Source organism: Dipodomys merriami, unplaced genomic scaffold, assembly GCF_024711535.1.
Source record: "Dipodomys merriami isolate MVZ:Mamm:240054 unplaced genomic scaffold, mDipMer1.0.p SCAF_82, whole genome shotgun sequence".
NCBI lineage: Eukaryota > Metazoa > Chordata > Mammalia > Rodentia > Heteromyidae > Dipodomys > Dipodomys merriami.
In genome coordinates, this window is record NW_027206424.1 from 5,482,141 (window position 1) to 5,496,218 (window position 14,078).

Genomic DNA, 14,078 nt, shown 5'->3' on the forward strand with positions numbered 1-14,078 from the left:
GAGGCCTGGCCCGCACCCTGGCCAGGTCTTGGCAGGCGCCAGCTTCGCCAGCCATGAGGCAGTCAGATGGCAGAGGCATATGCTTGCTTCCCACAACCGCGAGTCATCTGGAAATGTAGCCCAGACATTCATGGTGGCAGGGTGCGCGTGGCTCCCACGTGGCTCCAGGGAATGTTTTCTACAGTATTTCTTAATGTACTGGGTTATGACAATGTTAACTTGGATTTCCTGAGATTCATCTGCACCTTAATGAGAAGTCTCAAATCTAGTTAGAATTCTAAAACTATAATTTTATATAATTACATACATATATATATATAACATGATATCTCCTGTTTTATGTATTCAGTCTATAATAATTAATATTGAAATAATGCCCCTTTACTATGGAAAGTTAATGTCTAAAGATACATGTGTGTGCATGCATTCAAGATACCCATCTACCCAATTTACATAAATGTGAAAACTGAGGGGAAGAGCAATTCATTTTGGTCTAAAGCTATTAATAACTGTACATTGAGTTCTAGGCAGAGCATGGATGCGTTCGATTTGGGGTCAGAAATTGGGGTGCGATGCCAGTGATACAGGTCCACTGCTCCTGCAGGAAACCCCTCAGAAGGTGGCTGAGCCAGAGACCCCCCCCCCCCGCTGCTCCCTCACAGCAGACATGCTGCCTGGGTGTGGCAGGCAGGCCCGGTGGGCCTCAGCCTATGGAGCTCTCCCCTCACCCCAGGCGGCCCTCCTCTGCACAGCCAAACTAGCAGAGGATAATGTGGGAAATGAGCGCCAGTCTTCGACCAGAGCAGAGAGTCTTCAGGCAGGGAGAGTGTTGTAGAAGAAGACACCAGGGTTTTCATCCTGGCCTCTTCCTTGTTAGCAGCTGGCTTACAGGAACACCTTAGGTGGGGTGATTTACAAAGCTATTTATTTTCCATAGTTCTAGAGTCTGGGAGTCCAAGATCTGGTGCCTACAGATTGAGTGTCCAGTGAGGCCACCGCCTTCTCCCATGATCACACCTTGTTTCTGTATCTTCCAGGGGAACGCTGTGTCCCCAGTGGAATCAGAAAGGACCAGACTCCTTTGTTAAACAGCCTTACACAGCAGTCATCTTATAAAAGACAGTCACCCCCTCCTCAGGAGAAGGGACCTCAGGTCTCAGCCACTCCTCAGAGGCCTCAAGCCTCCATACATGACAGTGGTGGTTGAATTTCAGTATAGGGATTCGGCATCAGACCACAGCACACGCCCCATTGAGAGGCAGGATCCACACACCGTGGCCTGCTAGCACCTCCCAAGTCCACATACCGTGGCCAGCTGGGGTCTCCCGTGTCCACACACCGTGGCACTGCAGTGGGGCCTCCTGTGTCTACACACCGTGGCCAGCTGGGGTTTCCCGTGTCCACACACCGTGGCCAGCTGGGGCCTCCTGTGTCTACACACCGTGGCCAGCTGGGGTTTCCCGTGTCCACACACCGTGGCCAGCTGGGGCCTCCTGTGTCTACACACCGTGGCCTGCTGGGGTCTCCCGTGTCCACACACCGTGGCCAGCTGGGTCCTCCCGTGTCCACACACCGTGGCCTGCTGGGGTCTCCCGTGTCCACACACCGTGGCACTGCAGTGGGCCTCCTGTGTCCAGACACTGTGGCCTGCTGGGGTCTCCCGTGTCCACACACCGTGGCCAGCTGGGGTCTCCCGTGTCCACACACCGTGGCCAGCTGGGGCCTCCTGTGTCTACACACCGTGGCCAGCTGGGGTCTCCCGTGTCCACACACCGTGGCCAGCTGGGTCCTCCCGTGTCCACACACCGTGGCCTGCTGGGGTCTCCCGTGTCCACACACCGTGGCCAGCTGGGGCCTCCCGTGTCCACACACTGTGGCCTGCTGGGGTTTCCCGTGTCCACACACCGTGGCACTGCAGTGGGGTCTCCCGTGTCCACACACCGTGGCCTGCTGGGGTCTCCCGTGTCCACACACCGTGGCCAGCTGGGTCCTCCCGTGTCCACACACCATGGCCTGCTGGGGTCTCCCGTGTCCACACACCGTGGCACTGTGGGGCCTCCCGTGTCCACACACTGGGGCCTCCCGTGTCCACACACCGTGGCACTGTGGGGTCTCCCGTGTCCACACACCGTGGCACTGTGGGGCCTTCCACATCAGACATCTGTCACTCTCTTGGTCAGGCCAACTCGTGGCCAGCAGGGTGGCTTCTCTGGGGTCCTGGTCCCCCATGAGTGCCTGGTGCTGGAAGGTGGGTGGGACTGTGGCGTGGAAAGCTCCCCATCCGGTCCAGCACAGAGGGCCGTGTGGTCTTCCCAGTTCACTTCTTGCTGCTCACTGTGTGATTTTGATTTTTCAGTGCAAGTGGTCAAGAAAAGGCTTCATCCGGACGCGGTGGTGTATTGCTGACTGGTATGTTATAAGACCTCACTCTGTCTCTGCTTTATGGCTTCCAGAGCAGCCTCTGACCCTCTGCTGGGTCTTGCCTGTGGGTTTTGAATGTGCCACTGAAGGCCGTGCTCATTTTGGATGGGGACCCCAGCCACCTGACTGGTTTGGGCTTGGAGGTGACCTGGTATGACGTGGAGTGTGGTGACCCGTCTCCTATATGTAGGCAGGCGGTCCTGCACCGGCACAAATGGCCATAGACAAGGGACACTCTGGGCCCTCCTCAGGCATGGGCTCCGTGTGCCAGAGCCCATGGACAAGCAAGCTGCCAGGAGGCGTCTGGGTCTAATGCAAGTTAGAGTCTGCAGATGTATACAGTATCCACACCCCTGGCTTCCTGCTGGGCCTTCCACCGCCTGGTGACCTGCACAACCCTCCCCTCCTCCAGGAGTGGGGTCCCCATACACTTTCTTTCTATTTTCCTCCCAGGGACTTCTCTGAAGCTTCACGACCCAAGGGTTGATTGCTCTACAACAGACCACAGAGACTCTAGTTTCTCCGTGGCTCAGCTGAGACTCTGGCCCAAGCCTCTAGGGGCTGCTCAGGACACAGCCCAGAGAAGAGAGGAGGGAGAGGGAGGCAGAGATGTCAGGATGAAGCTACAGTCCTGGGTGTCCAATGCAGAGGGGGGCGGCCTCTTCTGCCTGTGCTCTTGGTCTCAGGACATGCGCAGGACGCCCAGGGTGTGGATTGTTGGCTCACAAACTGCTGGTGACCACAGGGAGGAGGGGGCTGCAGTCACTGTGAGAAGGGGCAATGTTGAGTACCATTGTCCTGGAGAGGGGGCTGTGAGCCTCTTGGGGGCAGTGGTAGGCCTTATTGAAGGTGGTGCACCTATGACAACCGGGAGATGCAGAGGGTCTCTGAAGGGTGTGGAAAAGGCTGACACACACCAGATTCCAGCCTTAGGCCCATCTGCTGAGGCTCTTCTCAGGCATGTGCTCAGAGTAAAGATGGCCCACCTGCTCCTCTCCATGCCGTGTTGGAGCTCCAGCTGTGGTGCACTGAGAAGGAGCATGGGCTCCCGGGAGGTTCGGACAGGGAAGGTGTATTCTCATGTTCTAGTCTAAGCCTTCAGAAAGTCCTGCAGTGTATGCACGTGAATTGAGCTCTGTGGAACTGAAAGACATCTTCCCTTTTCCTTGACTTTCGGAAGGGGCTGCTTTGGGTCAGCCTGGAGCGGCCAAGGACAGAGTGGGCAGGTGCACGTTGCTGCGGCCGCCCGCTGAGGGCCGTGTGGGGGTCCCGCCTCCCAGTCACCTGACCCCGTTCTCTCTTGGTTACAGTGCCTTTGACTTGGTGAACATCCATCTTTTCCATGATGCATCCAACCTGGTGGCCTGGGAGACGAGTCCCTCCGTGTACTCGGGTGTCCGGCACAAGGCCCTTGGCTATGTACTCGACAGGTGGGTCTACCCCAGCCAGCTGGGAGTGGAGCCGTGGCTGCCCCGAGGCCCTTTCCTGCTTTCTTTCTGTCTATTCACCAACGGTCCTTGGAGATGCCCCACTGACCCCTAAGCAGGGGTGTGTGTGCTGGCTGTGTGCTCAGCACGTCTTCTCCCTCTGTGTCCTCCCTTCTGGGCCTGGAGGATGTGGGAACCTGAACACTGGCCGTGCAGCTCCACCAAAAACACAAAGCCGCCTGGGGTGTTGGGCCCAGAGATCCATGGCCCTGGGCTCTGTTGACCATGGCACTGCCTTCCCACAACTCTGGGCTGGACTCCGTAAGGAGGAAAAGCCACAACAGTACCCACGGGGTACACCCAGGCCTCCAGCTCACGTGGAAGAGATGCCCAGTGTAGGAAGAACAGGCCGCTTAGAGGGGCCCTGAAGCCAGTGTGGTGTCCAGCATGGTTACTTGCCTGAGGTTTGAGGACAGGGCTGGGATAGATCACAGGAGAGACTTGCCCCACCAACAGTGACTGAGGAGCATCTTGGCCAAGGGGTCAGGAGGGGGGTCACAGAACAGTTACTAGGAAGGCTCTTGCCCACATATCTAGTCATGAGGCCTCCTTCCAGCATATGCACTGTGTGTAAGTAAGATCAAGTGGCATGCACGTGTTCATGCATAAGCATGTGTGTATACATGTATATTGCATGTTTTACTGAAGAACAGTGTGCTGTAGCTCATTGTGTATCCCTGAGGTCAGAGGCTGTATGTAGCTCAGCTTTGAGTACCCTAAGGTGAAAGGCTGTGTCTGAGCAGTGTGTCTGAGGTGAGAGGCTGTGTCTGAGCAGTGTGTCTGAGGTGAGAGGCTGTGTCTCAGCAGTGTGTCTGAGGTCAGAGGCTGTGTCTGAGCAGTGTGTCTGAGGTCAGAGGCTGTGTCTGAGCAGTGTGTCTGAGGTGAGAGGCTGTGTCTGAGCAGTGTGTCTGAGGTCAGAGGCTGTGTCTGAGCAGTGTGTCTGAGGTGAGAGGCTGTGTCTGAGCAGTGTGTCTGAGGTGAGAGGCTGTGTCTGAGCAGTGTGTCTGAGGTCAGAGGCTGTGTCTGAGCAGTGTGTCTGAGGTGAGAGGCTGTGTCTGAGCAGTGTGTCTGAGGTCAGAGGCTGTGTCTCAGCAGTGTGTCTGAGGTGAGAGGCTGTGTCTGAGCAGTGTGTCTGAGGTGAGAGGCTGTGTCTGAGCAGTGTGTCTGAGGTGAGAGGCTGTGTCTGAGCAGTGTGTCTGAGGTGAGAGGCTGTGTCTGAGCAGTGTGTCTGAGGTGAGAGGCTGTGTCTGAGCAGTGTGTCTGAGGTCAGAGGCTGTGTCTGAGCAGTGTGTCTGAGGTGAGAGGCTGTGTCTGAGCAGTGTGTCTGAGGTCAGAGGCTGTGTCTGAGCAGTGTGTCTGAGGTGAGAGGCTGTGTCTGAGCAGTGTGTCTGAGGTCAGAGGCTGTGTCTCAGCAGTGTGTCTGAGGTGAGAGGCTGTGTCTCAGCAGTGTGTCTGAGGTGAGAGGCTGTGTCTGAGCAGTGTGTCTGAGGTGAGAGGCTGTGTCTGAGCAGTGTGTCTGAGGTGAGAGGCTGTGTCTGAGCAGTGTGTCTGAGGTCAGAGGCTGTGTCTCAGCAGTGTGTCTGAGGTGAGAGGCTGTGTCTCAGCAGTGTGTCTGAGGTGAGAGGCTGTGTCTGAGCAGTGTGTCTGAGGTCAGAGGCTGTGTCTGAGCAGTGTGTCTGAGGTCAGAGGCTGTGTCTGAGCAGTGTGTCTGAGGTCAGAGGCTGTGTCTCAGCAGTGTGTCTGAGGTCAGAGGCTGTGTCTCAGCAGTGTGTCTGAGGTGAGAGGCTGTGTCTGAGCAGTGTGTCTGAGGTGAGAGGCTGTGTCTGAGCAGTGTGTCTGAGGTGAGAGGCTGTGTCTCAGCAGTGTGTCTGAGGTGAGAGGCTGTGTCTGAGCAGTGTGTCTGAGGTCAGAGGCTGTGTCTGAGCAGTGTGTCTGAGGTCAGAGGCTGTGTCTCAGCAGTGTGTCTGAGGTCAGAGGCTGTGTCTGAGCAGTGTGTCTGAGGTGAGAGGCTGTGTCTGAGCAGTGTGTCTGAGGTCAGAGGCTGTGTCTCAGCAGTGTGTCTGAGGTGAGAGGCTGTGTCTGAGCAGTGTGTCTGAGGTGAGAGGCTGTGTCTGAGCAGTGTGTCTGAGGTCAGAGGCTGTGTCTGAGCAGTGTGTCTGAGGTCAGAGGCTGTGTCTCAGCAGTGTGTCTGAGGTCAGAGGCTGTGTCTGAGCAGTGTGTCTGAGGTGAGAGGCTGTGTCTGAGCAGTGTGTCTGAGGTCAGAGGCTGTGTCTGAGCAGTGTGTCTGAGGTGAGAGGCTGTGTCTCAGCAGTGTGTCTGAGGTGAGAGGCTGTGTCTCAGCAGTGTGTCTGAGGTGAGAGGCTGTGTCTGAGCAGTGTGTCTGAGGTGAGAGGCTGTGTCTGAGCAGTGTGTCTGAGGTGAGAGGCTGTGTCTCAGCAGTGTGTCTGAGGTGAGAGGCTGTGTCTGAGCAGTGTGTCTGAGGTCAGAGGCTGTGTCTGAGCAGTGTGTCTGAGGTCAGAGGCTGTGTCTCAGCAGTGTGTCTGAGGTCAGAGGCTGTGTCTGAGCAGTGTGTCTGAGGTGAGAGGCTGTGTCTGAGCAGTGTGTCTGAGGTCAGAGGCTGTGTCTGAGCAGTGTGTCTGAGGTGAGAGGCTGTGTCTCAGCAGTGTGTCTGAGGTCAGAGGCTGTGTCTGAGCAGTGTGTCTGAGGTGAGAGGCTGTGTCTGAGCAGTGTGTCTGAGGTGAGAGGCTGTGTCTGAGCAGTGTGTCTGAGGTCAGAGGCTGTGTCTCAGCAGTGTGTCTGAGGTGAGAGGCTGTGTCTGAGCAGTGTGTCTGAGGTGAGAGGCTGTGTCTGAGCAGTGTGTCTGAGGTCAGAGGCTGTGTCTGAGCAGTGTGTCTGAGGTCAGAGGCTGTGTCTCAGCAGTGTGTCTGAGGTCAGAGGCTGTGTCTCAGCAGTGTGTCTGAGGTGAGAGGCTGTGTCTCAGCAGTGTGTCTGAGGTGAGAGGCTGTGTCTGAGCAGTGTGTCTGAGGTGAGAGGCTGTGTCTGAGCAGTGTGTCTGAGGTGAGAGGCTGTGTCTCAGCAGTGTGTCTGAGGTGAGAGGCTGTGTCTGAGCAGTGTGTCTGAGGTCAGAGGCTGTGTCTGAGCAGTGTGTCTGAGGTCAGAGGCTGTGTCTCAGCAGTGTGTCTGAGGTCAGAGGCTGTGTCTGAGCAGTGTGTCTGAGGTGAGAGGCTGTGTCTGAGCAGTGTGTCTGAGGTGAGAGGCTGTGTCTGAGCAGTGTGTCTGAGGTGAGAGGCTGTGTCTGAGCAGTGTGTCTGAGGTGAGAGGCTGTGTCTGAGCAGTGTGTCTGAGGTCAGAGGCTGTGTCTGAGCAGTGTGTCTGAGGTGAGAGGCTGTGTCTCAGCAGTGTGTCTGAGGTGAGAGGCTGTGTCTGAACAGTGTGTCTGAGGTGAGAGGCTATGGCTCAGCAGTGTGTGCTGGCTCCTGGGTCTATTCTTACATCTAGCATGCATGTAGCTACCACTGCAGATCATGGCTCTGAATGAAGTTTTGCTAAAGACCTTGTTGTCTGCTCCCTTTCCCTGTCTACCACTCCCAGCTTCCTCTCTAGCAGAAGTGGGTTCCTGGTGCTGCTGATGTCCATGTGTCTTTATTAAGGATCCTCAGACAGGGTGCTGTACTCAACAGGGAGAGCCAGGCCCTCAGCCTGCCTGTGACCACACCCCTTCAGCTGGGACTGGTGCCAGAGTTCCCAGAAGGAAGCCTGAGCTCCAGTCCTGTTGTGGGCTGCTCCCTGGAGGGTAGCTGTTGACCCAGAGCTTTGTTTCCCCATGATCGATGGCTGCCTGTGCTCTGTCCCGACATGGCCGTCGCTAGATGCTTGGTACCTCCCCCTGGCTCCCCTGCTCATCTTCCTGGAGCCTCCACCTCAGCACATCTGCTCTGGAGCACCTCTGCCGCAGACCCTGCAGGCCCTGTCCACATGGAGTCCCTGTGGTTTCGCCTGGCATCTCAAGTGGAAAACCAAGTTGTATTGCCCCAAATAAGCGGAGCCCTTGCGATGGCACTGGACTGGTAACACCTCCTGTAGTGTCATGTCTCAGGTTAGTGAGGAGATTGCCTTGGTCCAGGGAGTGTCCGATTCCTTCCCACAGGATCCCTTCCCATGGTTGCGCCTCCTCTGGTCCCTTCTGGGGCAGTAACATAGCAGCCCACTGGGCAAGAGCCCAGTCTAAGCTCAGTCAGGTGCTGACTGGCTTGTTACTTGGTGAGACCAGGTATGTGAGCCCTCCCAGGGAGCCCAGAGTTGAGCAGGGTCTGCTATGAATTAGGTCTTGGTGGCCACGGTCAGCTTCTTGGCGTGCTGAGGCGTTATACGTGTCATTGCCCCACACAGCCCCCGAAAGCAGCCGTAAGGGTGGGGCCGAATTCTGCATCTATCTGTTCCCATGAGTGGCCTCCGTGGCGAGCTCAGCCAGCCGCAGATCCGGACCTCCGCTGGGAGGGCTGGGCTGCAGGCACAAAGGGCGCTCTGTAGGAGCGGTGAGTGATGGCCGCCCTTTCATCAGGGGGCTAACCTTTTGGCAGCCACCAGCAGACTGCATTCTGCTGTGCTGATTGGGAGGACAATGCCGCACTGGCCTTTGAATGGACACTGCCACCAACAGCGTTGTATTCACAGGGCACTGGGAACCGCACGGGCATTGTCCACAGGCCCCTGAGCTGCGGACGACCGGGAGGCGCCAAGGGGACCTGCCTTCTGTGGGCTTAATCTGCTCTCCGCCAGAGCTGCAGAGCCGTGAAGGCCAGCCCGTGCCCTACGAGAGGGGGGACACTGCGTCACCCAAGGGCACCAGTGTCTGTGCTTGGTCTCCAAATCCAAGATTAGTCCAAATAAAGGGCTAAGGAGCAAAATACAGAGAGAAACTAACACGGGACCAGTCCTGCTGCAGCTCGAGTTCAGTACCCAAGTTGAAGTGCCGTCATAGTGTTCATTGGGAATAGCCAATACTGCGCCCTTTTCCCCTTTCTTTTTGCCCTCCTTTTCTCTTCTTTTTTTCTTACTTCTTTCTTGAAACAGTATCTTAGTATGTAGCCCCAGCTGGCCTCAAACTTAAATTTCTCCTGCTTAGCCTCCTAGGTGCTGGGATTACATATCTGTGTCGCCACACCCGGTCAACCTAGGACTTACTTTTTGTATTCTGGTTATTTTTATATCAGGTAATAATCTTTCTGTTTTATGCCAATTTATGAATTTTGGTCATGAATTTCTTGTCATAAAATACTAAAAAACAAACAAACAAACAAACCATGACCCCTAGTTACTGAAGAGGTCCAGGCTCAGAGATGTGGTCAGGGTGGGAAGTTGGAGGTACATGTGCCAGGCAGGGGAGGGTTCTGGGCCCTAGGCAGGGCCTGCCCTCCGGTGGCCCTGGCAGGTCATGGCCCTGGCTGAGTCACTGAGCTGCTCTCCTAACACGAGGTCAGCTTTTCAGGGGCACCGGGGCCACCGAGCCAGGGCCCCACACTGATCTTCCCTGGGCACCGGTTGTGGACATACAACGAACCTTTCCCTAGCACTCAGCCTATGCAATTGGACTTTTTTTTTCCCACAAGTGACAGGACTCTTTAGTGTCCTCTTTGAAATGTGGCCCGGCTAGTTCAACAGAGACATTTTTACATTACAACTGTGAAATCTCAGCATAAAGCGCCCCTCTGTCCCCCCATTATTTTCTCACAAACACAGTCCATTGTCACAGTGCTGAAGTTAATTTGATCAACATTGGGACATTTAACTTTTATGTCCAGTCAAAAGAGTTGTTTCATGCTCATTTTGGGCATTCATAGGAAATGATTGCCAGAAAAATAATGTCCCTCTGGACAATTGAGGGCAATTAGTCTCCGAGGGAGAGGCGATGCGGCGCGGCCGCCACACAGCTCTCCTTTGTGGCTTTATGGACGGTCATCCGTCAGCTGTCAGCCTGCTCAAAGACCCCTCCCAGCTAAGCGCTTCTCTTTAGGCCGTTCCCAGAACTCGCCTCCCTGTTCAGTGAGCAAAAGAAAAGTGGTGTGTCTCCAGGCAAAAGCAAGCTGTGTGCTGTGGATCTAGGTCCTTCCAGAAGGCCCTGTGTGGCTGGCACCGATCTGCTTGTCTTACCTACGTGCTGCCTGCCGCCCCAGAGCAGGGTCGTTGGTGTCTTCATCCGAGGTGCACATAGCCGGGTCTCTGAGGCTTCAGGCTAAGACGTCAGGGGGCCGGCTGTCTGTGCTCACCCTGCCCAGCACGGGGTCCCTGCAGCTGTGTGGACACCCGGAGCCCACAAGCCAGCACCTCTCCACCCTTCTTGCAGTAAGCCTGAAACCTGGGGCCTATGCCAGTGTTTCTCTGGCACCCATCAGCAGCACAACTAATTAGGTCAAGTACAGTTGCAATTGTAGCAAGATGAGTTATTTTTTAATTGACTTGTTGTTTTAGTTGTTGCTGTAAAGGTAATATTCCAGGGAATTATACTTCCATAAGCAAGCTGAGTTATTTGTGCCTTACATTGCAGCAGTATAGTATGCACACTTTACTGTTTTCCCTTCCGTGAAGAAATACACAGGTGTGCAGCACCAGTGGCCGGTGTCTGCCACCTGAGCTTCCAACCCAGACATCTTTGGATTTGGTGGCTGTCTTTCCTGTGCTTGTGTTGCACAGAGATGTACTGTCTTCTATCCACACACTTTTATGCCTTACCTGATGACAGATGTGTGCGTTTCATCGCAGGTGTGCATCTGGTTTATGTTTTGCTCATGTGGGGTCCACAGTGATGTTAGTGACAGGTGAGTGCCGTCCTATTGCATTCCTCATCGGCAGCACATTTCCAGCTCTTGTGGCTTTGCATCAGCTGTTGCTTTGTGGGCCTGGCCTGCTTTCTCTGACTCCTTCTAGGGATTCTCAGTATTTACCAAAAGATGTCTCCTTTACCTGTCCATACCCAGGCATTTGGGGAGGTGGTACGATTTCCAGGGCTGGGAGCCATGAAGCAGAGCATTGCTGCCTGTGTTTCCTGGTGGTTCAGGTTCAAGGGCTGCTCAGCTCCTGAGATCTCAGCTGTGTTTTCCCTACCTGATGCCTGGGAATGAGGTGGCCACGGGAGCTGAGCCACTTCCTGTATCCTGTGTGGTTGACGGTTCTTGGTGGTGTTTGAGCAGTTGAGTAGACTGGCACCTCATGTGAGAAAAAAGCACATTTGAGATCCAAATCCTGCGTTTAGAAAACAAATGGGAATGGTGATTGCTAGATGAGAGCTCCACCCAACCCTCCATCCTGGGCACAGAGCAGGCCAGGGCGCACAGCACTGTATCTTGGTGCATAGCTCTGTATCCTGGGCATAGCTCTGTATCCTGATGCACAGCTCTGTGTCCTGAGCACACAGCTCTGTATCCTGGGCACACAGCCCTGTATCCTGGGCGCACAGCACTGTATCCTGGGCACACAGCCCTGTATCCTGGGCACACAGCCCTGTATCCTGGGCGCACAGCACTGTATCTTGGTGCATAGCTCTGTATCCTGGGCATAGCTCTGTATCCTGGTGCACAGCTCTGTGTCCTGAGCGCACAGCACTGTATCCTGGGCGCACAGCACTGTATCTTGGTGCACAGCTCTGTATCCTGGTGCACAGCTCTGTATCCTGGTGCACAGCTCTGTATCCTGATGCACAGCTCTGTGTCCTGAGCGCACAGCACTGTATCCTGGGCACACAGCCCTGTATCCTGGGCGCACAGCACTGTATCTTGGTGCATAGCTCTGTATCCTGATGCACAGCTCTGTATCCTGGGCACAGCTCTGTGTCCTGGTGCACAGCTCTGTATCCTGGTGCACAGCTCTGTATCCTGATGCACAGCTCTGTGTCCTGAGCGCACAGCACTGTATCCTGGGCACACAGCTCTGTATCCTGGGCACACAGCTCTGTATCCTGGGCACACAGCCCTGTATCCTGGGCACACAGCCCTGTATCCTGGGCACACAGCCCTGTATCCTGAGCACACATCTCTGTATCCTGGGCACACAGCTCTGTGTCCTGAGCACACAGCTCTGTATCCTGGGCACACAGCCCTGTGTCCTGGTGCACAGCTCTGTATCCTGGGCACACAGCTCTGTATCCTGGGCACACAGCTCTGTATCCTGGGCACACAGCTCTGTATCCTGGGCACACAGCTCTGTATCCTGGGTGCACAGCACTGTATCCTGGGCACACAGCTCTGTATCCTGGGCACACAGCTCTGTATCCTGGGCACACGGCTCTGTATCCTGGACACATGGCTCTGTATCCTGGGCACATAGCCTTGTATCCTGTGCACACAACTCTATATCCTGGGCACACAGCTCTGTATCCTGGGCACACAGCTCTGTATCCTGAGCGTATAGCCCTGTATCCTGAGTGCACAGCCCTGTATCGGGGTGCACAGCAGGCCAGGGCACACAGCCCTGTATCGGGGTACACAGCAGGCCAGGGCACATAGCCCTGTATCGGGGTGCACAGCCAGAGGCCCATATCTGGAAGGGAGCCTGAACTTCAGAGGGATGCGGAAGCCAGGGTGGTGATGGATCCCAAATGCCCCGGCATACAGTAGATGCCCCCCCTTGTGTTTCAGGGTCGGGTGAACCAACTGCTTAAATCCAGAGGGGCTTGCCTCTCCCTGAAGACCCCACCTTTGCTAGAGGGCTGGAATATTGGTGAGGGCCCGTTGCCAGGAGCCGTGGTTGACTACTTAGCATCTTGGTGAGGCTCCAGCACCTTCCTCTGTCTTGGTGAGGACTGGTTGCCACAGCAAAACAGCACAAGCTGGGACCTCACTACAGGTTCAGTTCTCAGAACTTGGAAGCCGAAGTCCAAGCTACGGGCAGCAGGGCCAGTTCTGCCAGTGGCACTGTGTCCCTGCTGGTGGAGGGCTGAGTGCCCTGCTACCTCGTCCTGTCTTATAAGGACACCTGCCGGTTGCGGTTGTGACTCCTTGACCTCCCTCCCCGGACCCCAGCCTGCATGACCTCCCACCCCGGACCTCCTCAGCTCTAGGATGTAGTTTCCTTGAAGACTCCATCTCTAGTAAGGCCCTGGGTCAGGGCTTCAGCACAGGAGAGAAGGACACAGCCCAGCCCGCTGCACACGGGAGTGCGGGCCATGGGTCCCCAAGATGGTGGCAGCAGGGAGGAAAGCAGACGCTTACCTGGGCCAAGATTGAGGAGAGTGGCTTTCAGTGGTTGGGCCCCTGTGACAAGGCCCTGGCAGTGCTGGGCCAGCGTGCCCCTCACCTGAGTCTCGGGTTGGAGGCCGCGCAGCGGCTGCCCTGCTACAGGTTGTGTGTGTGGGTCTGAGAACACCTGGCTGTGCTGGTACCTGCAGGGCCCCAGGAGGGCGGAGGGCGGGGGCTTGCATCACTAGCTCGATGGGGGCGGGCCCTGTGCAGGAGGGCGGGGGCTTGCATCACTAGCTCGATGGGGGCGGGCCCTGTGCAGGAGGGCGGGGGCTTGGCTTCACTAGCTCGATGGGGGCGGGCCCTGTGCAGGAGGGCGGGGGCTTGCATCACTAGCTCGATGGGGGCGGGCCCTGTGCAGGAGGGCGGGGGCTTGGCATCACTAGCTCGATGGGGGCGGGCCCTGTGCAGGAGGGCGGGGGCTTGCATCACTAGCTCGATGGGGGCGGGCCCTGTGCAGGAGGGCGGGGGCTTGCATCACTAGCTCGATGGGGGCGGGCCCTGTGCAGGAGGGCGGGGGCTTGGCATCACTAGCTCGATGGGGGCGGGCCCTGTGCAGGAGGGCGGGGGCTTGCATCACTAGCTCGATGGGGGCGGGCCCTGTGCAGGAGGGCGGGGGCTTGGCTTCACTAGCTCGATGGGGGCGGGCCCTGTGCAGTAGGGCAAGGGCTTGGCATCACTAGCTCGATGGGGGCGGGCCCTGTGCAGGAGGGCGGGGGCTTGCATCACTAGCTCGATGGGGGCGGGCCCTGTGCAGGAGGGCGGGGTCTTTGGATGGGTTGAGAGAGAGGGTTAGATTCTGGGTCTCTGTCCGGGGACCCACCAGGCTACCACAGTGCCTGGCTCGGTTCCCACTGGCTGGAGGTTGGTTCGGGTGTCTTGTCTTTGCCTTGGCTGTATCTGGAAACTGTCTGAGGCCCCCCCATCTCCAGCGCCTGCT

At 56.4% G+C, this 14,078-nt stretch overlaps 1 protein-coding gene across 2 annotated transcripts in view; it reads left to right on the top strand.

The window, feature by feature from the left end:
• The window catches only part of Inpp5a (inositol polyphosphate-5-phosphatase A), a 193,654-nt gene that overhangs the window by 138,620 nt on the left and 40,956 nt on the right, over nucleotides 1-14,078 (top strand). For both annotated transcript variants that reach the window (XM_070011461.1, XM_070011462.1), the window contains exons 7-8: nucleotides 2,357-2,409; nucleotides 3,732-3,851. In XM_070011461.1, the coding sequence (XP_069867562.1) occupies nucleotides 2,357-2,409; nucleotides 3,732-3,851 (173 nt within the window). The remainder of the gene's footprint in view (nucleotides 1-2,356; nucleotides 2,410-3,731; nucleotides 3,852-14,078) is intronic.